Genomic DNA, 26,059 nt, shown 5'->3' on the forward strand with positions numbered 1-26,059 from the left:
CACTCCAGCAGGGTGAGAGCCAGTGATGGTGGGGGACAGGAGTTCTGATGGGAGGAGCCACGGAAGTAGGATGAGCCTGGGTCAACTTCCCCTTCCCTGGCTTCATTTACTTTTCTTCTCTGTCCCCAATGGCTCTTCCCCTCTTCTCTTCCCTCTCTGTGGCTTCCAGACAGGATTTCTTACTTCCCCTGTGCACACTGGGACACTGTTCTGTGTAGTTCCCAGTGTCTGACCTCCAACCCTTCCCACCACCTTCCCTTCTCCTCCTTCTGCTCCCCCTCCTTCCTCCCTCTCCATCTCTTTCTGTCTCTCTCTGTGTCTTACACACACACACCCCTACTCATACCTCCTGTCTTCTGATGTTTCTTCTGTTTTTTTCCTCTGGGTCAGTATGAAGAGATAAACTGAAAGAACAGAAAAAAGTCCCCCTTCTGTGCCTTATCTTTCCATTGGACCCTATGGAAACCAAGTCCTGTTCTACCAGCGAGAAAGCCAGAGTCTGCAGCGAATGGTGTGGCCATTTGTGAGTTGGACAGGAGCCACAGCTCCCTCTTTAGAGGGTGCTTATGCTGCCCTTCTCCCCATGGCTCCCACTGCTGCCTGCTGCTTGCACCTGCCCTTTTCCCTCATGCCCAGCCCCTGTAGACTTCGGAGATCCACACTCATGAATGAAGAAAAACAATGTCACAAATTAGAAAACGGTCAACCCTTGCCTGCAAGTGGCAGAAACATTGCAGAATGGCATTTTTTCTGTTGCACAAAGGTAGGGTGTGGGAAGACCTCTTGCTATCTGAAGGCAGAGGGAACTGTAAGCAAAGCTACAATGAAACCTGAGGAGATTTTCTAAGCTACAAAAGAGAAATAAGCATTCAGTCACATAGGGAAGCAGAGGAAAGGTAGGTGCAGAACCCCAAACGAGAGGTATTTCTTCTCTTCTTTTTTCTCCCATTCTTTGAAAACAGTATTTCTCCCCTTTAATCAGCTAGCGTAGTGATAAGTAGAGTCAGAGCAAAAAGTTACTTCTAGACATTTCCCGCAAAAGGTTTGAGAGGAGGGAAGGTCTTAAATAAATGGGTAACTTGGCTGTGGGTGCTGCTTCTGGGTTCCTGCTCACATTAAGGGAAGTTCTTGAAATGAGCGCGCAGGGGTCAGGCACTGCCCTACCTGAGGAAGGCAAGAACACTGAAGAGAGGAGTATTAAGACGAGGACTGCCGGTAAACCTTCTAACTCATTCCTGGACCTGTCTCCTTCTTCGCCAAACCCCGCCTTCTCATTTTGGACTGTTCTTCGGAGAAGGCGGTAAGTGATATTTATCCAGTTCATTCACGTAACAAATGTTTCTTGAGCAACTTCAGGAAACCAAGCACGGTTCTAGGCACTGGGAATACAACAGGGAGAAGTCACGGATCACGTACACCACGTGCTGGCAGTGGGCGGGAGAGCAGAAGTGGAGGCAGCAAGGTAAAGAAGTCTCACCTGCTGTGTCTCCCAGGACCGTAGCTCAGGGAACATACCATCATCCAGGTGTACGACCGCGACAAAGTAGTGTTTGAAATAATAAGGTGCAGTTCGGATTCCCTCAGAAGATTTACCAGCGCCTTTGGTTAGCCATGTTGACCTCCTTATGGTGCTTTGAAGGCTCTAAGCCCATCCCTTTCTCAGACCCTTTCTACCTGCTATTTGTTCTGTGCAGGAGGGTGGTCCTTTCTCCCCTTCTGTCTCAGCTGGAAGTATTCCTTGTTCAGAAGCCTGACCACCAGATCTAGAGAGACCCATCTGCTCTGTCCCTCCCCATCATACCGCACATTTCTGTTCTTTGTAGTACGTCTCCTGCCACCGTGACGTAGGCTCAGAGAAGGTAGGAACCTGGCCTGTCTGGTTTGTCTTCGCAGACCCAGCACCTATAATACGGTCTGTCATTTGTAAGTGCTTGATGAACTAATTAATTTTAAAATGCTGTTTTCAGCATTATTAACTGCTGCTTCTCTGCATAAACTCTGCACAAGCCAAATTAACCTTTCTCTTCCCTTAGTCCTGTCTTTCCACTGCTGTGCCTTTGCTCCTGACCTTTTCCTTTCCTCTCCCTCGCCTAAACCGAAGGACTCCTCCTCTCTGGTGGCTTCTCTTATCTTCAAAATCAAGAGGGCCTTTTTGCCCCCAAAACTTTCTTTTCTATATTACTTTTTTCTCTATCAATTATCTGCTGCTTTTTATGTTTTATATACATTTTCAGTCCAGCTGTACTGTAAACTTCTAGAGCGCAGGAAGCATACTTGAAAAAAACTTTCCTTAATGTTTAGCAAAATACTTTGTACATATTGGCACTCAGTGGCTTTTTTGGGGTCTGTTGATGAGTGCCCTTTCTAATACAAATGTCGGATGCTAGATTCCTGATATGGGTTTACTCTATAATGCTTTTAGGGCATAACATGTGAACTTAATGAAAAAGATTCATTTTTTTATAGCATTCTTTCAAATTTTCCTTCAGGAACACTGCTATATGTTAATATTTCTTACATGTTGCATCTTGTAGCATACTTGAGAAATTTCCTAAGTAGTTAATGAAGCCAGGTAATTGCCAGTATAGTATGAAATTGAAACAAAAAGGAGACTGTAAAAGGAATGCACTGTTTAAACTCTGTAGAACTCTGTAGAGGTTGCACAGAGTAGTTTTTTAGGGGAAGGAGGTTGGGGGGTTGGGTTTCAGGGATTTTTCTGGTTTTGCTCTTGTTTCGTTTTTTATAACCAGTCTTCTGTTGAAGAAAGACACTGGCTGTCTTTTTTTTTTTTTTTTTTTTTTAAGATTTATTTATTTATTTGAGAGAGAGAGGGAGAACCTGAACAGGGCGAGGATCAGAGGGAGAGGGAAAGAGAATCTTCAGGCAGATTCCACACTGATTGTGGAGACCCACAAAGGGCTCAATCTCATGACTCTGAGATAGTGATCTGAGCCAAAATCAAAAACCAGATGCTTAACCAGCTGAAACCCCCAGATGCCCCAAAATTGCACCAAGTAGTAATGATGCAAGAAAAATGTCCAAGCTTTATTCTGAATAAATAGAAGGAGCTATTTTTTATTTTTATTAAAAGTCAAAACAAGTTTAAGGTCACATGTTATCTATAAAAGGCTTAGCGTGGCTAATATTATCGTGTTGCTTTGTATTTCAGTTAACATGCCCAAAAACTTTGGTCTCTTGAGCTAAAAATACTCTTCCTTTCAATACAAAATAAAATCATTGTGATGAATTTCTTTTTTTTTAAATAATCGATAAACAGAAAAATTAATTTCGATGCAGTGATTACATTGTAAGATTGGGGCAGGTGCTGAGGAATGCGTAAGTTAGTTACAAAACTGAGGAGAGTAGTGCTAGGCTTCCTCCCTTGACACAGGTCATCACAGACACATAGATGCTGTCTTTGATCATCCTCCTCCAGAGTGAAGGAGGAGAACACACTTGAATGTGTCTTGATATATAAACTATTCAGTGAACTTTCATCTCTAGACACTTATAGAACCAAAACCTCATGATTATCCATTTTTACTGTGTCATACATGAGAGATGATTTGAGTTTCAATCCCTCACTTCCACCCATGAAACCTAAGCAAAATAATTGATTTGTGTATCTGGAGGGCTCTGAAGAGATTGGGGGCGTTGGTTCTGGCATTGATACTTTCCTGAAAGAAATAAGTAGAGAAGGGAAAGGGGCCATATTTGGTGACCTTCCCTACTTATTAAAGCTCATCTGTGGGATGCCTGGGTAGCTCAGTTGGTTAATTCTCCAGCTCTTGGGTCATGATCTCAGGGTTCTGGGATTCAGCCCCGTGTTGGGCTCTGCAGAGTCTTCTTAAGATTCTCAGTTTACCTCTCCCTCTGCTTCACCCTTCCTGCCCCCCACACTCATGCACTCTCGTTCTCTCTCAAAATAAATCTTCTAAAAAAAAAAAAAAGCTCTTCTGTGTCTCTGCAGTAGCAATACTGCTCCAGTCAGGGTCCATATTTACAGATGTGGCATCCTTTGTCTAATGGCCCCTCAACGGTGCTCCTGCACTGTGAGATAACCACTGCCTCAGTAGAATCAAGGGAACTAGGAGTTTATAAACTCCTAATTTCTTTTTTGCGGCAGGTATGATATCACTCTCTGTCTTAGTCACCTTGGACTGCGATAACAAAATACCACAGGCTGGGTGGCTTGGACAGCAGACATTCATTCCTCACAGTTCTAGAGGCTGAAAATCGGACGTCAGGGTACCTTTATGGCTGTGCTCCAGGAGGGCCCTCTTCCTGACTTATAGGCAGCTGCCTTCTCACTGTGTCCTCATATGGAGAAGACAGAAAGCTCTGGTGTCTCTGCTGCTGCTTCTTTTGTAAATCCCATCATGGGGGCTGTGCTCATGTTAACCTATTTACTCCCCAAAGTCTCACCTCCTATTGTTACCACCTTGGGGGTTAGGGTTTCTACATATGAATTTGGGGGGACACCAACATTCAGTCAATATCATCTTCACTTACATGGATAATAGGGTGCAATCAAGTGCTTTGGAGGGGGAATTTGATGGATGATGAGCTGGTGCTTTTAGAGCTTTTGTTTGTATTATTCATATTTATTTACCCATATAAGAAATTAAAACAAAATTTTAGAATATGGTCTTATCATTCACTTTAAAATAACAAGTACATATTATATAAATAACATAAGCAGCATAGAAGAAATATTTTATGAAAAGTAACTTTTTTAACAAAAGTATTAATGTCACTCTTTTTGCTTTTTTGTAAATCCTTTCAGTCTGACTTCAATGAAGACTGTTGTATTTCCTTGTCTGCTTCTCATATTTAGTCTGTGGTGATAGGTTGTTTTGGCTGAAGTATATGAAAAAAAAAAATTCCTGTTTCACCAGGTAGTTAGTTGGAAAAAGGAGTACCTTGTAGACCCCTGGAAAGGGTCTTGGGGATATCCCAGAGTCCTCAGACCACACTTTGAGAAGCACTAGACAAGGCGATCGATAAAACCCAACCCAGACTTGTTATTCTGCTTTGCTTTGGGGAAGCCTCACTTGTGGTCTGGATCTCTGGTTTCTCATTCAGGAAGGACTTAATCTCTTCTCAAGGTATCTGAGATTCGCACCTGAGTAGAACGTGGTCCTCATGCTTAAAGGGCTCTCGGTCTAGTAGCAGAACATTTACAGAGACTACTATGTGCCATTTTCCCTACTTGATGCTTTTATGTGTGCTGTCTTGTTTATAGACAGTCACGTCTTCAGGCAGATACTATTATCACTGCTTTATAAATAATTCAGCTGCCTCAGGCAGAGAGAAGTTCAGTAGGGTTATCTAAGATCGCATAGCTGCTGAGAGGTTGCTCTCTATCTCTGTGGAAGTCCATGCTGTTCTTGTTATGCCCTATGTCTCCATGCCTCTATAAAGTAATGGAAATGGAAGGGTCTTAGGGTCTCTTCCAACCTCTTATAGTTTATGATTCTGCTTTTCCAACAAGATAACTTATAGCTATGAGGTCTTGTGACTAAAATGAGGCCAATTAAAAGGGAGGAGGACAGTATTATAAGTGAATATCCTAATTGCTTCCCCTCATGTGAAATGTATGTCTTCCTATTGTTCAGCTAAAAAAAAAAATTATGAACAACAGTTGTGTTTCACTGGTCATTAATAAATGATGAGAATATTTACAATATGCAAAGCAGCATGGTGGCTGTTGCAAGGATTCTGTCGGGTGGTTGGTGAATTAAGACCAAGACATAAGAGTGGTGGCCCAACAGGATGGAGTCCACATGACAAGTGTGACAAATAAGTTTTATTTGAGATGGGGGCTCCAGGAGTTTAAAGAGAAGGTGATTCCCTTGGGCTGAAAATAGCAAAGAAAGCTGCCTGGCAGAATTATCTGGCTTTAAAACTTGTTTTAGCCTCTAAAGGAGGGTTAGAATTTGGATGGGTACAGTGAACACGATACTCTATGGTCCAGGCATGAGGAATTGTACCTGCGCGGCACAGGGGACGAGTGTCTGAATTTCAGTGTTGAAGCTATCGAACTGTGCCTGGGGCATGAAGAACTGTGGGCTCACACTTCAGAATGGAAGGGGCTGTTTCTTTCCCACTCCCCTTTTCTTCTCACTAGTTCTGCTTTCCCTAACTTCCTTCCCGCCAGAACTGACATTTATTTTTTCTTTCTTGTCTCAGCCCTCCCCTTCGGCTTGACTCTTTTTCTGGCTTTCTCTTTTCCTCTTTTTCTCCTCTGTCCTCTTCCCCCTGTGACTTGACAGCCCTCCACTATCTCTCATTTATCAAATAAAAATGTTACATCCCATTTTCAGCTTAGTTTTTATACTGAGACCTAATTGACATGTAGCATTGTATTAGTTGCAGGTATACAGTATGATGATCGCATATTTGCACATATGGCAAACTGATTGCCACAGTAAGTCTAGTTAACATCTATCACCATAGTTACAAACTTTTTTTCTCCTGATGAGTTTTAAGATCTGCTTTCTGAGCAACTTTCAAATAGGTGATACAGTGTTATTAACCATCCGCCATGCTGTACGCTATTGTCTTAGTTTTGAAATTAGGTGTGATAAGGCTCTCCTGCACCTTTGCAGGGGAAGAAAAACAGTAAACACAAAAAGTTGCGTTTTGGCTTCAGTATGACCCCTTGTGCTCTTTTCTTTGGAGTCCTAACCCGAAGTGGGAGACTTTTTCACTCAAGGTCCACCAGTCGTGGTCTTCAAATCATTGAAATTCTATTCCAGAAACTACTCAGAAGAGTGATTTTGCTTTTCTAATTTTTATTATATTTTATATCTTTCCTGACTGCTATTCTTTATACTTGTTGCAGAAGAACACTGCTGTCAATTGGCTGCCGAACCACCCCCCCATTCTTTGTGCCCAGCAGTACACTGAGGGAGGAGCTCGACTCACACTCTTTTACCAGGGTGCGGGACCCAGTGCCCGACTGGGGACTGGGGTCCTGCCTGTTCAAGAGATCAAAGCAAGCTAACACTTTTTTTTTTTTTAACATTTTATTTTGTTTTATTTTGTTTGAGAGAGAGAGACAGAGAGTGCCAGCTGGGGGAGGAGCAGAGGGGAGAGACAAGCCAACTCCACACTGAGCCAGACAGATGCTGGGCTCAATCCTAAGAGTCCTCGATCGTGACCTGAGCCAAAATCCAAAGTCAGATACTTAACCAGCTGAGCCATCCAGCGCTCGGGGGCTAACGCTTTTGAAGCATTGGCCTTCAATGTGTGTTTCTTCTAGTGGATGAAAACAGAAACCCAAAGAATCATTTGTTTGTCCTTAAAGACTGCATGGCCATTCTATTCTGATTAGAGAACATTCAGAAGGTCACAGAATTTCCAAGTAGAGGAGGTTAGGTACATCGGCTGTCCTCCTGAGCTGTATTGACTAGGTATTTTCTACATGTGGATAAAGATGTGGAGCAGTTAGGCTACGCTTTGAATAACCATGGCATTCACGCCACCTCATGTGCATGTGTAGTATGTGTCTGAGCAGTGATGTTTTACGGGAAACAGATGTCACTGCTGGTGTAGTGACCTGGTACTATCATACTTACTTCACCCAGTCATGAATGATGCAGTTGTTCATCGTGTCCTGAACAAAATCTGCTTTGTGACAGATGTTCAGAATAATAAGAAAGGACAACGTGGCTCATCTCTAATAGATTAATTGAGTTGAATATCATCTTTTTTTATTATTATTTAGGCTGATGACTTATCAGCTTTTAGAAGGATTCACACAAACAAAATAAACTACCTTTCATACAAAGCGATGGCACCTGAGAATGTTTTCTAGGACCCAGGTCAATTAGTGAATGGAGTAGTGTCTGTGATAACAGTCTCTAGAGGTTTAGCTATTTTCTTCTTCCAAAGGAAGGTGCTGCGGATAGAAGAAGGAGTCTGTGATCCTGGAACGGGAGCACAGCTGCTCGCTACCTTCCACATCTCCACCCCAACCCGTGCACACACTGGGAAAGTCACCTCTGCAAGTGTGAGCCATGCTCCGCTCTTGCCTCAGAAGCATAACCGCATACCTGGGCTTTATCAGAGTAAATGTCCATCCTTATAACCTGTGCCAGGTCTGTTGCTAGAGGAATGTGCCTTTTGCTTCACGAAGAATACGTGATATTCCATAAGTTGCAATTTAATACAAATCTTTTTTTGTACTAGGAAAAGTGATTTGCTGTCACGAGAGTCTAGCCATACTCCCGAATTCAGCAATTAACTTTGTTCTCATTCTTGAATTTCACTAGTTATCAGGTGGGAATCTTACTGTTTTACAGCTCCTTTTTTACAAGTGACGAAACTGTGGTCGTTTATTGAAATTAAGCAGTGTCTTTAAGTATATACCCAAAATGTCCATGTTTGAAGCGATAATAAGTCACAAAGATTTTCTGTCTTTTATTGAAATGTCTGTGTTCTGCATACCATTATATCTGCAGAAAGTTAGTATTAGAGTCTATATCCTACAAAAATGAGGCTTGGATAATTTTTAAAAAATTCTTTCACCAGAGAATATTGGGTTTTTGTATCCTTTCTGTGTGGAGAGAAATTCAGGTGTTAAGTCTTAACATGGTTTGGATTTTATGAAGTGCTCAAGGTTGTAAGCTTGCTGTTGGATATTTCCACCTTAATATAGCAGTTAAGAGGAAATTTTCACAGTGGGTTATGACTTTGTGTTTTCTTTGCTCTACCAGAAACATGTGTCCTTGTATCCAAAAGAAATACTAACTATGTAAGTATATAAAAATCTAAGGTACCAAAGACTTTTTTTTATACAAAACACTATATATAAAATATATGGTTAGAAGAATTTTTTTGATGATTTCTAGGACTGTCAGTGGTAAATTATGGTTGCCATGTAACCAAGCCCCTTCTAAATTTTTAGATTGTCAAATACTATTTTGATCAGCTTAACATCTACTACCATCAGTGGCAACTGTGATGCTTAGATTCAAGGGCACTTCCACAAAAACACATCCCTTTTGGGATATCAGTTAAGGTGGCAAAACACTGAATTATCTTTTAACTCATACTAGAGTTGACCATGTAAGATTATTAGAGAATCAGTGGACGTGAGGGAAACCACTGGGATCCCACTCACTGGTACAATAAGACAACCACAAAAAACATGGCCCATCAATTCCTAGACCAAAGTGGCTGAGTTCTGGCCTGGCTGTAAATAAATGACACAGGTGCTCTAACACATACCAGAACTGCAGCGAGCGTGAGGGGACTTCTACAGATAGATCTTGTTTGTCAGTGAGGGGGAAATCTGGTAAGATTTTGGAAAAAAAAATGTATACCATAAACTGGAATGATATGAATTTTGAAATTGAGGTCATTTTTATTCTAATTAGGGTTTGAAAAAAAACCTGTTTCTGCATGTTATTTTTTTTAGAAAAATAACACGCCTAAGACAAGGACCATCTGTTACACTGACCACTTAACAAGATGTCACATTGATTCAGACACGATGGTGTCGTTTGCAGCATCAGATGTAAGGTCTGGCCTCTCAGATCGGCTGTGATTGTGCGTGTACCTTAGCTCAAGTTATTTTACTCTGTTGTAAGATTGACACGGCTGCTGTATGCATTCCAACAATGTGATACCCGCATTCATTCCTAGGAGAAATTTACAGAAGTATTAGCTTGTTAGCAAACAGGTTTTTGAAGAGCCTTCCTGAGATGCCAGGGACTTTAAGGAGTCCAGCCCTGAATGAGCTTTGCTGTGTTTTGTTTATATATATAAAGAATATATACATAGCTTATATATTTATATATAAAATACATATATGTATATATTTATATAAAATACATATATTTTTTAAGATTTTAAGTCATCTCTACACCCAGCATGAGGCTCGAACTCACAACCCTAAAATCAAGAATTACACACTCCACCAACTGAGCCATCCAGGTGCCCCAATATATGTACATTTTAAAAGCATCTCAAGGTCTGTGAAATCCATTAGATTTATCTAATCTCAGGGGCTACCAGATATTTATTTAGTACTGGTGTCATTTGGGACCTGTGCACATAACAAAAATCAATCAGAGATGATTATCCAGGTGGAGGACAGGGACCTTCAGAGCGATGGGAGTTGGTGATTGTTTAATCGTGGGCTAATGAGAAATGTTTCAGAAATTTACTTTTGTAGTTCCTCACTAAATAAAGTGATGCTTTCCTTTCCTAAAAGGCATGCAGGTGACCACGGTACAGCTAAGTGCAATATTGCTAAAGGATCTTCAGTTAAGAAATGTCACTGTACCTTTCATATGCTCCCATAGGTGGAAGAGCTGGGAACTTTTTTGCTTTGGCATTTATAAAATCAGCCAATGTGAAAGGATTATGTTTATTAAATGTGAATTCTTAGAAAGAGAAAAGAGTGATAAAAGTAGTTCTATTTTCCCTTCTCCCTAAGGGTACCAAAATTACGGCAGACAGGCCTTTTAGAAAGTGTTTCTGTGACTGACTTTGTTGAAATTATGGTTTATTAAAAGGATTTTTATCCTTCCTTCTTTTAAAAAGCATTTAGCACAGCCTGCAGTAAAAGCACATACAGTGAAAGTCCATCAAGACACAAAAAGGCCAAAAGCAAGTAGTAAAAACAGTGAAGAAAAGAGATATTTTATATATTATAAAAGAAGAAGAATGAATGAAAAGCCTGAACTCTAAGAGAAGTTACTTAATTAAACACAAACCCTAGTCTCTTGATCTCTATCAGAGTATAGCAAATAGTCTCATGGGTTGCAGAGATTCTTTCATGTTTCTAGTTAAATTTTTTTTTCAGTTGTGATAAAATACCCTTAAGGTAAAATGTACCAACTTGACCATTTCTAATTAGGCAGCTCAGTAATCCTATGTACATTCACAGTGTTATGTAAATAAGTGCTTTTTCCTCCCTTTCCCCAGTCCCTGGGAGTGGCCATTCCACTTCCTGTCTCTAGAAGTTTGACTGCTCCAGGTACCTCATTTAAATGGAATCTTACAGTATTTGACTTTTTGTAACTGGCTCATTTACTTAACAGAATATCATTTTGTGCTTTCGTATTGGCTTGTGTGTCAGAATATCCTTTCTAAGGCTAAATAATATTCCAGCAAATGTATATGCCACATTTTGTTTATCCATTCACCCATTGAAGGACACTTGGGTTGCTTCCACATTTTGGATATTGTGAGTAATGCTGCTATGAATATGTACGTACAGATGTCTCTCTGAGACCCTGCTTTAAATTTTTGCAGAGTCTCTTTTAAGAAGTTGGTTTGCATCCTCCTGTAGAAGCCAGAGCACAAGGACCCACAGTAGGTGTTCAGGTTAATACTTAGAGCTTCTGAGTCCTGCAGATACCCATAGTTTGGAATGGTTTGTCATTTGGGCTTATCAGATATTTACTTCCAACAGAACAGAACATAAATATGATTCCAGGATTTCCTTTAATTTGGGTCAGTAATTTCCAAATCAGCTGCTTCCAAATGAGCCAACAGGTAACCAAATGACTAAGCTTCTCAAATACATTTTGAGTAGTGTCTTGGTAAGCCAGTACTTGAATACCAAAACAGAAGTGTTCGTTCTGACAGCCATTGACCCATAGTTCAGAAGACTAGCCTCATAAAGTTGGGCAATGACTTTACTGGTAATGTAATAATGGCAAGATGGCATGGGCCCTATAGATCCAAAAGTTGTTCAGTTCTTTAGTTAAATTAAGAGCCAGAAATTAGCATACAGATCATTTAAACTGTGAACTTCGTGGGGCATCTGGGTGGCTCAATCAGGTAATCTTCCAGTTCTTGATTTTGGCTCAGGTCATGATCTCGGGCTTTTGAGATGGAGCCCCACATTCACGGGGGGTCTGCTTGAGATTCTCTCTCTCCTTCTGCCTCTTCCCCTCCCTCTGCTTGCTTGCTCTCTCTGTCCCCTCCAAATAAGTAAATAAATACAAAAAATAAATTGGGAACATCCTTCCTACTCTGATTATAATAGGGCTTTTTCTCATTCCCACTGTTACCATGAAAATGAACTCCATTTTCAACCCCAAGTTCTCTCAAAGGCCAGGAAAAATATATTTTCCAACTCTTCAATTATTCACTTTTGTTCCAAGTTAATCAGGTTTGGAGATGTTAGATTATTTTAATATTTTAAAACTATTTCCAAATGACCCTGTGATTGTAGTTTAGTGTAATGGGTGTTCTCAGAGAGAACCAGATGAAGTTATATCTATGAATATAATTGGTCTCTTAGTTTGAGAAAATGATAGGTTTTCAAAACTATTGAAATATTTCTTTTTTCTTTTTCTTCTTTTTCTTTTTTTTCTTTTCCAAAGTGTTTTTAAAAAATATTTTAGGGCTATCATTCTTGTAGATTTTATCCCAAGGCCTTTGGAATCAGAACTGGGTCTCTGTGCCCATTTTGGTTGTTTTTATTTATTTATCCAAAAATAGAGTTCATTCTTTTCCTGCAAATGAGATGTTTAGAAATGCGTAACATGTGCCCCCTGTTCAGAAGGCTGTCAGTTATTCAGGTCTAATGTTCACTTGAATACAGGGCTGTTTCCTACTTTAGTAATCTTCCACTGCCTCCATATTAGTTCAGCATTCAGGGATAACTTCTGCACTGACTTTTATATTTTAGAAGCATTATACAGATTTCACCTTTTTCGCAAAGTCGTTCATGTATTTTTACATTATTCTACTGAAGATGAGGTAAGATTATAAAATGAATAAAAGCATATAGCAAAGAGTATTTCTGTGAAGTAATATTGCAAAATTAATACCAGTGTCATGCCAAAAAGGTTGTCCTTGTTTCAACTTCTATGGATGTACATTTCCGTGCATTTAATCTAATTGTGCAAAAACGATGTGATGTAAAATGTGTTTTTAAGATGGCCTATTTTCCTGAGATTTCAAGCTATATTGAGTACCCAGTGCTCTTCATTTAGAGAACTCAATTTCATGCAGTGGAAACAGCAGTGGAGTTTGAAAACACAAAATCTTACCACGTAATAGGGAGCAAAGAATAAACAAATAAGTGAATGTAATAACAAAACATATGAGGTACCAAACATCTCTTCATAGTTGGAAAGAGATCCTCTGGAGAAAAAGCAAAAACAGCGCTGAGCTGTTGACAAGCATAGAGAGAGAAGACGACCTGAGGTACGAAGTGGAGAACATGGGGTAGCTTCTGGCTGCTTCATGTACCTTCATTTCCCTATCATGAACGTGAGGATAGTTCTTCACAGGGCACTGTGAGAATTAGCAAGACTGAATTTAACATTGGTGGATGGTAGGCACCCCATAAGTGATAGCTGTGAAGACCATGGAGGTTACTCAAGGAATAAGACCTCAAGAAAGAGGTAAAGAGTTGCTGTTCATACTGAAGGGGCAAAAGCAAGCTTCCTTCAGGCGTGTGGTAACCCATACTCTCATCTAATCCAAGTAGCATCTGAGGTCTCTCTTCAAGTCACCTTAATCAGTGTGCGGATGTTTTGTCAACACATCTGAGAACAGAAACACTTTGACACGGAGGTGCTGAGCCCTCACATTCTACTCCTGGCAAGTTCCTTCCACCTCCCTGAAAACCTACACTCTCTGTGTTTTCTCCTGCTTTACCCTACAAAGAGAAATAATGGTAACAATATAATATTGTTTGCCTGTAAAGTCATTTCGAGAATTTGATTATCCCTTGCTTTGTTTTAACTGAAAAGATCACTCGTCTCTCAAGAAGAATTTTATTTTCTTTATTATACAAAAAAAAAAAAAAAAAAAAAAGCTAATAGTACTTTATAATCTAAGAATTGGCATATAATTGGTTTCTACATTTCTGCAAGGTTGGAATTATTATTAGTATCCCAGTTTGACATGCAATGAGTCTGGGTCTCAGAAGTGATGTGATCACAGACTGACAAAGCCAGCACCCTGAAGGGCCAATGGGCAGCACATCTGCAGACCCTGCTGGGCTAAAGTCAAGGGTGCCTATGCTCTCTCCAGCACCAGGCCTAAGGAATCAAATGCACAGGAGTCCACTCTTTCATTTGCCAAGCATCAAATGCATGTTTTGCTGTATTCCATGGATATCCTGATTTGTTACTCACTCCATCCCATTTTACAACCAAAATCTCCTTTTTTGGAGAAAGTTTTGAAGAACTTCATAAATGCCCTATTTTATTAGACATTTGACCTTTGTGTAAATTTTCAGTATTCTCTTGTTCTAATCATCATCATCATATGCAAATCATTTTGTTGTCTTCACTTTTTTCTTCTCTCTCATTCATTCATGAAATATTTATTGAGCAAAGATTGACACATGATACTTGGCTATCATATTCTACTTGACATTCAGAAAGGTGAGCCAGACATGGATCCTGCCTTTAAGAAGCTTGTAGTTAGCAATCAGGATGGTGAAACTGAACTGAGCCTTTTTTTCCCTCTAAACACATAGAAATTCTGCAGTTAAAAAAGAAAGTCTTAAATATATAGGCAAGCTTTAAAAGGTGGGGGTGGGGGGGAACAGGTGCAAGAAGAGGGAATTCACAGCCAGAGTGGTGTAACTTGGAGCTAAAGCTGTAGTTGGCCCACAGACTGTGGATGTAGATAAATGCCTTAGGGGTGCATGTAAGAACACAAACAGGAATGGGAATCAAGAACATAGACTCTAGCAAGGCTGGGGCCAGAAATGGAGCCTCTTGCATAAAGCCATGGCTCTGCAGCGATTTCACTGTCTCCTAACAAGGACAGCAAAACTCAACATGCCAGCCAGCCCCGGGACATGGCAGGGATGCTGAAAGAAATAAGAAACACAAGCCTGTATCACATCAAATGCAGAATCTAAATTTAAACTATACAAGTATTGCAAAAAGCATTTAAGCTAAGAAATTAGCATAAAAACTGGTCCAGAACAAGTGGAGTGCTTCTACCTCTAACAGTTGTAAATGCTGAGACTTCCTGTAGAGTCCCTTCCATCCTCAGTGCCCGTCAGTGCCCCGGGATTCACCCAGGCCAAAACAGTGTGTGGTAGGTATGCATATGAGCAGCCCCAAAAGTTGAACAAACAAAAGCAAACTCTGAAAGAAACTATGAGATATAATGTTGAAAGTATTAAGAGGTATAACAGATAAAGACATAGTTTACAGAAAGAAGCTATAATAGCCAGCAAATTAAAAAGTGCCTTATGGAAAATAACAGAGATGTCTGAGAAAGAACTAAATAGAATATTTCTAGGCACCGAGACATGAAACATATTGTCATTAAAATACTGTAGACATTAAACATATTAGACACAAAAATATGTAGTTAAAAGACAGATCTGAGAAAATCACCTAGACTGCAAAAGGAGGGTTGATGTGGAGGATACAGAAGATCCAATGCACTGCTAATAGGAGTTCAAAAAGGAAAAGTAGCAGGACTGGGACAGGGGTGATACTTGAAGAAACAATGTCTAGGGACCTTTCAGAACTGAAGAAATACTTACACCTTCCAATAAAATAGGGCTACTGAGTCCCAAGCAAGAGAAATACTACTCGGCACTCAGGCTCTTCGGAATGAAACTGCAGACATCAAATAAACAGGAAATTTGGGATAAGCTACCAAAAAGAAAATGCAGATTACCTGTAAAAGAATGACAACTAGACTAACAAATTTCCACAAAAGCAGGTCTTAGGGCCCAACTACCGTGGAGAACTAGCTTCAAAGTACGGAGGGCCATTACCTGTCAAGCTGGAAGTCTACAGTTTTGTGAAGAATGAAGGTGAAATAAAGAGATTTTGAGACAAATCAAGATGGAAAGACTTAAACTTTCAATAGCTGACCACTATTTAAAGAATTATGAAAAAAAATATTCTTTAACATGTAAAAATACAAAACAAAACAAAACAACCCTTAAGTATGAGCGAAGGTATAAGAAACCTTGGTAATCAAAGAAACCCATCATTAATGAGACAGATGAGGGCATGTGGGTCTGAGGAGGACTGATTTCAGGAGAGATGTGAAAACAGGTTTAATCTAAATTCTAAAGACCTATAACAAGAAGAACTGGAAGCAGTCGACCGAAGACAGTTGACTTTGTTTGCTTGTTGCTCATGGAAAAGCTGTTGATTAACTTTTGACTCTTAAGTATACAAATTCACAACTTGATAATTATTTAAATGGTAAAAATAAAAGCGTACTTTCTAAATCCGGTACTGTGGCAAAGAGGGGGATTTTTCAAAAGCTGGATCAACCTAGTCAAAGGCAGTAAAGTGGAAAAAGAGAAGGAAAAGAGGAGAGAAAGTTAAAATGCTAGGGGAAAAAATCCAAAACCATCAGTAATCACGGTAAAGGAGAACAGATTAAACTGAGTTGTTAAAATACAGAGACTCAGACTTTTTAAATCCAGTTTTTTGCTGCTTATGTAAGAGACATGTGAAATACAATTATTTGGGACATTTGAAAATAAGGGATTAAAAAAAGCGTAACAGGCAAATTCTAAAGAGAGAGCAGAAGAAAGTTGGAGGAAGGAAGAGAAAAAAGAAGAAACAAAATTATTATCAGACAAAATTTTTAAGGCAAAAAAATACTAGGATTAAAGATGGTGTAACTTAGTGATAGAGGAGGAAAAGCTTACAATAAAATATGTAAAGATATAAAGAGACAAATCACCAAAGAAGAAACCCAAATGGTCAGAAAACATTTGAAAAATGTTCCGCCTACTGGTGTTAATGGAAATGCAAATAAAAGCACCAATGGGGCTATCCTTTCAACACCTGTCAGCTGGCAACAAATTTGGTGGGGGCGTGGAATAAAAGGAAATTCTTATCTCTTACTGGTTGGAGTGAAAGCAGCAGATGTGCACTGATGTGTGACTCAGCAATTCTGCTTTCATTCTGTATCCTAGATTAATGCCCTAGGATGTTCCTTGGGCATCATTCATAATAGCGATAAAGAGGAAACAGTCCAAGTGACCATCAGTAATGGAATGGATAAGTAAATTGTGATATATTTAAACAATTGAAACTTGCATCAGTGGAAACAAATTAATTTATGGTTACCTGTATTAAAGTGGATACATCTCAGAATTATAACATTGAATAAAAAATAAGTTGCAGAAGGATATGCATATTGAATTACAAATTTACATAAAACAAAACAGGTAGTGTATGCTGTTTTTATAGACACATACATGTGGCAGTAAAATATATACCTCCGAGAGGAAATGGTAGTCCTCCAAAGTGGGCAGTCCCCTTCTTGAATGAAGATGAATGGGAAGCAGGAGGAAGAGAGAGCAGGGTGTAACTCTGCCATGTTTAATTTTTAAAGATCTGAAATAAATATGACAAAAATATTAGCATTTATTTACATTGTTAGTTCTAGATGGCAGATGTAGAGGCTCCTGCTATTATTCTGTGTGTGTGTGTGTGTGTGTGTGTGTGTGTGTGTGTGTGTGTGTGTTTAAAACATTTACATAATTAAAAATATCTTCCAGATGATGGGAGACAAAAGACACACAATAATAATGCAGAGAAAATGTTCTGTGTTCCATTATGGGTTCTATACAGGTAGCTTTCAGAGTTGAGGTGAAAGGGATTTCTGCCGATGAGGGGAACCCAGGAATGCGTCCTGGGAGACATCCTACAGGGTTTCTGTCCTGCAGACTTCCGCCTGCTGTCCATCACCCATAGAAATAGATCAGCTATCAGGACCTCTTTCTGTTTCTTTGGCCTTTATCAAGTCCATTCCCTTTTTCACTGAGAGTCTCTTTTTCATTTATTAGATTCTAGTCATCATAAAGCAATAGTTATGAGGACCTCCCAAAAGATTTACTACTTTGAGAAGGAAAATCTTAAAAAATAACTGATGCTTTGTTTACTTCTCATGAAAAGAGACAATGATGACTTCTGTTGTTATATACCGTAGATTTTTATGGAAGCATTTTGGGCCTGGGTGGCTCAGTCAATGGAGTGTCTGAGTCTTGGTTTTGGCTCAGGTCATGATTTCATGGGTAATGGGATCAAGCTCTGCATCAGGCTCTGCACCCAGTGGGGAGTCTGCTTGAGGATTCTTTCCTTCTGCCCTTCACCTTACTAGCATGCATGCTCCTCTGTGTACCCTCCTCCCCCATCAAAAAAAAAAAAAAAAAGCAAGTGGGATTCCTGGGTGGCTCAGTCAGTTAAGTGTCTGCCTTCAGCTCAGGTCATGATCCTCGAGTCCTGTCGGGCTTCCTGCTCAGCAGGGAGTCTGCTTCTCCCTCTGCTCCTCCCTGGTTTGTGCTTGCTCTCTCTCTCACTCACTCTCTCACATAAATAAGTAAAATCTTTTAAAAAGAGAGAAAGGAAGGAAGGAAAGAAAGAAGACATTTAGACTTGGTGGAGGGACAGGATTGATTGGTTGGTTGGTTGGTTGATTGATTGGATTCTACTTGGTTGTCCAAGTAGAAACATGCATATATTACCCCAAAATCCTGACACTGGGAATGTTGGAGTTCAGAGCCAATAGCCAAGAAAGAATTCTTGAGACAGCTTTGGTGCAAAAAGGTGGTTTTATTAAAGCATGAAAACGGGGCGCCTGGGTGGCTCAGTGGTTAAGCGTCTACCTTCAGATCCCAGAGTCCTGGGATCGCGCCCTGCATCTGGCTCCCTGCTCAGCGGGAAGCCTGCTTCTCCCTCTTCCACTCCCCCTGCTAGTGTTTCCTCTCTCACTGTGTGTCTCTCTCTCAAATAAATAAAATGTTAAAAAAAAAAAAAAAAGCATGGAAACATGATCTGTAGGCAGAAAAACCTGCACTGGGGTCATAAGGAGTGGCCGATTATATACTTCCAAGTTGGGAGGGGTTTAGGGATGGTGTAAATCTCTAAGGAATTTTGGAAGCAAGGTTTCCAGGACCTTGAGCTGGCTAACTATTAGGAAAAGATCACTTATTACTGTCTATTATAACCTTAGTCATGAGACTCTTTAGATGTATATCAGTGGGGCATATGCTTGGAGGAGGATTACCAACCTATATTTTGGAGTGGGTAGTGATAAAGGAAGTTTCCAAAGGAATTTTTATATATTAAAGTAGACTTACTGGATCCTGGGTGGGGGGCAGGATAATGTTAAGCTAAGATTACCATTTGCCCTTAGCAAAGTATTAACATCAAGGCAGCTGAGTTCCTAGAGGAAAGTCACTCTCCCTCTTTTAAGAACTTGTCAATGGGCTATAAGTAGTATGGAAATTTAATTTTTCTTTTGCCTTTGTTTCCCACATTGCTTTTTCTCTTCATCAGAAAGATTATGTTCAAGATTCTCACATTTCAAAATTTTGTTCAATTTCCTTTTCAAGTGTACTGCTACAAACAGTTAACAGTCATGTTTTATGACTTCTGTAAGGGAGGTCCGCATGGAAATAAGACTGGTCATCACTGTCCCGTGTTCACAGCATCTAGTAGTTTGTCAAAAACAGTAAAGTACCTGCTCTCTCTAGCTGAAAAGGAACAGAAGCCTGTGGGCTTCACCCCACATCACAGTGGCCCCTCTGCTCTCTGGATGATCTCACTATATAACACAACACGACCAGTCATTACTCTTGACATGAAATAATGGCACGCTTTGAAAAAGTTTGCTGTTCATGCTTCTGGCACATTGTTACAGGGCACTAGGAAATGGGGTGGCAGAGTTGGTCTAGAAGCAATTTAGCCATCAGTGGGAAAAGCATCTAACTTGTCTTTGGATATGTATCTGCTCCACGTTGAAGACAGAGGAGAAACTGACTCAGATCTCTGACTAAGCTGCCTTGGGCCACCAGTTTGGGCTTGATACTGAACCGTGTATTTTCAGAATTTTTTTTTTCCATTTCCTTTGCAGAGAAAAGATGCATCAGTCGGCCATGTATGAACTATGCCAGGGGATGCATCAGATCAGCCTACAGTTCGTTCGACTGCAGCTCACATTTGAAGAGTACACCATAATGAAAGTTTTGCTGCTGCTAAGCACAAGTAAGTTGATGTCCACTTGTGCACTTTTTCTATGTCGTCCAATGATCTGACCTCTAAGGAGATGAGCCTATTTTCAGTGTCTGGTAGTTGGTATTAAAAAAAAAAAAAATGAGGAGGTGAGAGAAGGTCTTTGGTCTTTGGTGAACTATGTTACTTGGAGAGTAGAGGCTTTGGGTGAAGTAAGAGCATATTCCTTCATTTCCTCATCCATCCCACCACTAAATATTGACTGTTTTCTGTATAGTAGGATTATACATGGTACAGTTTCTGCCCTCAGCAAGTTTTACTATAAGATAAATCCAAAGATACGTTTAGTATGTTGTGGAAAGGGATCATCCAATAAAGATAGAAGATAAAGAGGGTCACAGTGGCTCAAAAAAGGACGGAGCATATTTAGTTTTGAAGGTCAGAGAGGGATTCATGGTGAAGGTGAATCTTGGCAAGCTTTGCAAGGGTTATGAATTGGATATGAGGTCTGAGATGATATTCTTATCAGGGGATGATGTGAGCGAGTACGGAGATTTGGGAAAACATAGCCAGGTGTTAGAACTTTATTCTGGGTGAGGTAGTTTACCCATTAATTTTTAAATTTTTTAATTCTCTATTCATTTAATTTTTCAAGGTATATAAGGTGATGTGGGATTGGAGAGGAGTGAGGAATAAGATTGGGATGGAGGTTGGACCATGATATTCAGTGTCTGTTGAAGACACCTGACCTTCATTGTGTGGGCAGAGGAGTGCAGCACCACAGGCTTTGTGCAGTGGGAATACATGACCCAGGCTAACTTCTGTGCCTTTATGAAAATGTACCTGGTAGTAGACTGGATTAAAGAGGAAAAAGAGAGGGCGGTAGAGAGGCAAAGACAGAGAACTTAGCCAGATTGGAAGCACAGAGACTGCTGTGAGGCTATTGAAATAATAGCAGGAATGACAGTGGTAGGTGGCATGATGGATAGGAGCAAAGGCATTCAAGGAACACAGCCGAACGGACGGTGGACTAGAAGGGGAAACAAAATGGTATGGGTCAGAAGTGACCCAGGTTTTGCTCACAGAGAAATGGCTAGGATGGCAGTTGATACCATAAAGAGGAATATGTTCATGTTGGGACTTGGAAAAGATTTGGTGGGGGTTTTATAAAATGACTTCTATTTCAAATGGGTTAATTTTCAGATGTATCCTAATGGGTCAAAAGACGGGGAGAATCTGGGTCTAGCACTCAGAAGACAGGTTTGGGTTTTGAGACATAAACATGAAATTGTCCTCATAGAAAATTATCATCTAAGCTAAAATGGTGAGTGGGGCTGCCAAGGCACAGGAAGAAGAGAAACGGTCCAGTCGAGCCACATGAGAGGAAGATGGCAGGGCTGAAGAGGCAGAGACGGGACTGTCAGTGAGGCAGAGAAACTAGAAGCCAAGAACTGGTTTCCAAAAGGAGCATGACTAATAGCAGAGCATCCACAGAGAAAGTTGAGAGCACAGAGCGAGGCCTACTAGAGTTGACCGTTAGGACTCATGCAGGTGCCTGATGGCCAGGGACTTGGCAGATTGATGGAAAGCTTTTTTCGGCTTCTGGAACCAGGTATGAAAGTAGAGAAGTTGATGACATTAAGTGCCCGAGAGACAAGATAGAACAGGATTAGCTTTGGCAAGGGTGTTGAGCACTTCTTCCTGGGGCAACAGCACAGGGCACAGACATTTTCACATTGAGGGGAAAGAATCTGAGAAAGTTCACATCAGATGAGAGGAAGAAAAGCATGATGGCAGGAGGCAGCATGGAGAAGAAATCTCCAAGCCAAGTGCTATGGCCACTGAGGAAACTGGGCCATGTTCTGGGTGCCAGGGATGCTAGGGCAAGAGGTATGGACTTCATAGGAGGAGAAATTGTTGACTGACCCCCTGGAAGCAGAGAAGAGAATCCAGCGCATGTGCGGCCCTCCGGTTGTTGCATGAACCAGGGGCGTGGTGCAAGGAGCAGTTTTCAGTAGAGTCATTTAGGAGAAAGTGGCCTCATCCTTCAAGGTAATGAGAATAGGAGGGGTCAAAAGAGATGTTTTTTTTTACCCCCAGAGAGGGACTGGGTCTGAGGAGGAGTTAGGCTGAATCAAGTAGTGACAAGAGCAGGAAGAGAAGATGCCATAGCGACTCTGGATAAGCATCTGCTTCCCTGTGTGTAGCAGCTCCCGGCTTCTGAAGGGTTTGCCATACGTCTAATTTAATGCTTAAAAGAACCCTGTGAGTTGATAACCCCTCTCTGAAGCGAACAAAAAGGAGGCACACATGTTGTTTTTGTCTAGTATCCTCTTTGCATGAGAACTCAAAAGCCGTGGCTTTGGACTTCACGTCCAGTGTTGTTCCTGATCTCTCCAGAGCTGGGAGCCAGGGGCAGAAAGGCAGGCTGCTGGCACGTGACCGCAGCGGGAAGCCGGGAGCGGCACGTGACCACAGCAGGAGGTGTGGAGTGGCACGTGACCACAGCAGGGGGCGTGGAGCGCTTAGCAGGCGGGACCTAGACCCCCAGGGGGCTGACCCACAGCCCCAGCCCAGGTGGGACCAGCACCTCACAGCTGTGTTTTGTTTGGCCCGCACAGGTATTTTAGGTTGCTCTTGGCTTTTTGTCTCATTTTATTTTCATTGAATTCGATTGCCCAAGGCAGGGCATGTTCTCTCCCCTTTGCCGCAGGCCCTACCATTCCTCACTGATTACACTCTGCCGATCTCCTGTAGGGTCCTGTGCGGCGCAGCCCGTCATCCGCAGGGCCCAGGGTCCAGGGTCCAGAGAACTGGGCTCTTTTCCCCTACTCTGCTCACCTTCCAGGTTTCTGACCACCCCGATTTAGCCTTTTTGGAATATAACTTTGGAAACAGAATCTTTAAATTCAGCGACAGTGATTCTGTTCCCGTTTCCAAGCCATGTCATTAACCGTTACTGACTTGAAAAATGTTGCAAGTATAGATCTAGATGTAGATAGATCAGATGGGTGATAGAATTTAAATGAAAAAATGCATGTGATACTACTCCGTCTTAATTGGTGGCTTATCCTTTAAGACCATTTAATCAGTCAGCCTATAATCAATCCTGATATCATTTTGAAGCTACCCAAATTAATTTATTAGCTTCCAAATAGCTCAGTACTTTGAATTCTGATTTTTATAGATGCAGGAAAAGCAAAATAAGAAGGCAGGAAAACATAAGTAAAGAATTGTATGAGTCATAGAGCTTCAGGCTTTTAGTAAGTTTATTTTGCTAACCTGTGATAGAATGTGTTAGCATTTTTCTTCTTTAGGTGATTAAGTTGCACACCTGATGTCCAGTATATCAAGAAAGTTTTTAGCAATGACATTGAGAGAATCTTGTGTTCTTAATGCTTATGGAGAAAAACAGACGAACTTCTACCCCAGTTGTTTGGATGGTTTCCAGCAGCCCTGCTGCATTTAATAAGTAAATTCAGAAAATCTGGGCAAACCTCCAAAATTTGAGGTTTTGCTTAAGTTCTCTTTATTTGTGGGTTTGTTTCAACTTCTAAAAAATCTGGCTGGGAAATTGGTACAATATATTTGAGTTATAACAATATATAAGTAATATTTGACACAAATCGTTTGTAATCTTGAGAATTTCTAATACAGAACTATCCATAAGGAGGTCTTTGCGTAATCTTAGCAGATACACCAAAGAGTAGTGAAATGTAGTAGTGAAATTTAATCACTCCATTCTAATTTCAGGTAATTTGTTAATGTATGGGATGATCTCCATAAACATTAATGTTGAAAAGCAAAAGGTTTACTCCATATTTTATAGCTTAAAAAAATAATTGTTAACCTGTGTATGGGCACTATTTGCAAAGTATTTGCAAACTTGCCATTTCTTTCAGAAAGTTTTAAGTTAACATTAAAATTTTGGTAGAAAGTAGATCTACTGTTAACATCCTGATTATTACCACCCTTCATATGTTTTATACTTTTAAAGCAAGACTTTATTTTTAAAGAAAACAAACTATTTGTTATATAATGGGTGGCATTTAACTTTTAATGTGAATGTCAAATATTTGAAACCACAGCTAATATTGTGGCAGCCTCCGGAGATGCATGCAATTACTATTAGGGGTTTCTTTTTCCCCCACAAAAGTAGATTTAGGTAAACCACAAATCAAAAGCCTCAACAATTAAATTCAAGGAGACTATTAACATAAGATGTGAATGTAACCTGTAAGATAATTTTTGTACAGGACAACAGGGTTTAATTTGGAAACAGCAGTATTCCCAGCTTCCAGGGCTCTCATAATAGTCAAAAATGTTCTTAGCTATTCTAAAGGTCTGATGACCTGAGTAAATTATTATTTATCCAAGTTATGACATATTAACAAATATGCTATATAATTAAGAAGTGAAAGCAAAAGCAGTTTCAAACTCAGAACATTAATTTCACAAGATGAATTTTCTTTAGGTCTCCATCTCCTAAAAATAAAGTTCTTAAGTGATTTTATTTTTCAAAGTTAAAGCATACACATAACTATTTATTCGCTATGGTGGAAAAAAAGCAAACATGTAGGTAGATTTTCAGAGGGAATACTTTACACTCTGCCTTGCACCTCCTTCTAGAACATTCTCAGCACAGGAGCACCTTTCCTCCATAAGGGCTTTCACATGTATCCTGGGACAAAGCATCTCCTTTCAGCAGGACGCAGAGACATTTGATATGCTTCCAAACCCTGAATCCCAAAATATTGTTTCTAATTGGGATTTTTTAATTTAAAATTAAAAGCCAGCCGCTACATAAAAGAAAACATGATCCTTAATGTTTTACTTGTTCAAAGAAAAAGGAGAACGTGGTTTATCCTCTGAAAGTTACAGATTTTGCTTTACATGCAGAGCCACTGTGGTGTTACTCTTTTGCACACACAAACCAGTGCACAGACCCACAGCCTGTTTGCCTGGGAGACCACATGACAGGGCCCCACTGGTCATGTGATCCTGGGGCAAAGAAGAAGCAAAGTGTTTCCCAGCATGCCTGTCCTCCCCCACCCTATAGATGGCTAGTCTCCCCAAGTGTCTTTGATATTTGAATTTGGATTTAGAGATGTTGCTTTCTAATTCTAGACCCAGCTTAGAATGTCTGTGACTCTTCCCGTTGTCCTGGAAAATCAAAGTATATTTTCCTACCTCTGAAGTATTGGCAAGTTAGGATCCATAAAACACTTAGATGACAGGCCACAAGGCAACGTAGCATTGTGGTTAAGAGGCAGGCTTTGGAAATAGACCTAGGTTTCTAGCCCTTCTCTGCCCTTAATTTATTGTGTCCTTGGGCAGAATTAAACCTCCAGTCTTCAGTTTTGTTATCTATAAAATGAGAGTAATGATTATGTCATAAAACTGAGGTCAAGCCCACGTTAATATATGCAAGATATATATTAACATACACCCAATAAATAGCAGTTATTATTCTTTGTACATAGAGGTGAACCAGAATTTATCAGTAGATAACTGCCATATTTGTTCATAAATGCAATTAGTTGCAATTCAGTATCAATCTGAAAGTGTGAGCCTAAAAACCTCAAAATATTCTAGGTTATTTAACTGCTACAATGTGAATGCTGTTTTCCATCCTGGGGATTTACATGTCTGTATTCCCTACACACAGTTCCAAAGGATGGCCTCAAAAGCCAGGCCGCATTTGAAGAAATGAGGACAAATTACATCAAAGAACTGAGGAAGATGGTAACTAAGTGTCCCAACAATTCTGGGCAGAGCTGGCAAAGGTTCTACCAACTGACCAAGCTTCTGGACTCCATGCATGATGTAAGTAGAGCCTCTTGGTACCTGTTAAATGAGGGATCAACCATCACACCCTGTTGACCCCACAGAACTAGAGAGGTGAGGAAGCGTTCTCAGGGCTTTGGGAAGAATAGGGATAAATGATTCAGTGGGAGGCAGCAAGTGCTGAGAATTGATTAAGAAGGAAATTTTCTTTAGATCACGTTTGAAACAAACCCAGGTAAAGTAAAGGGTGTGGCTGTCTTCCATTCTGAGCAAAATGAGAGTGGTATGGACCATCATGGCAAAACCTCTGTGTCCCGGGCCAGGGAAGGCCCTCA

At 40.4% G+C, this 26,059-nt stretch overlaps 1 protein-coding gene across 4 annotated transcripts in view; it reads left to right on the forward strand.

Annotated features, from left to right (window-relative positions):
* Nucleotides 1-26,059, forward strand: part of NR3C2 (nuclear receptor subfamily 3 group C member 2) — a 337,335-nt gene that overhangs the window by 274,457 nt on the left and 36,819 nt on the right. For all 4 annotated transcript variants that reach the window (XM_082728958.1, XM_082728960.1, XM_082728959.1 and 1 more), the window contains exons 7-8: nucleotides 19,840-19,970; nucleotides 25,606-25,763. In XM_082728958.1, coding sequence (XP_082585084.1) covers nucleotides 19,840-19,970; nucleotides 25,606-25,763 — 289 coding nt within the window. The remainder of the gene's footprint in view (nucleotides 1-19,839; nucleotides 19,971-25,605; nucleotides 25,764-26,059) is intronic.

This window comes from Mustela nivalis, assembly GCF_964662115.1.
Source record: "Mustela nivalis genome assembly, chromosome: 4".
NCBI classification, from domain to species: domain Eukaryota; kingdom Metazoa; phylum Chordata; class Mammalia; order Carnivora; family Mustelidae; genus Mustela; species Mustela nivalis.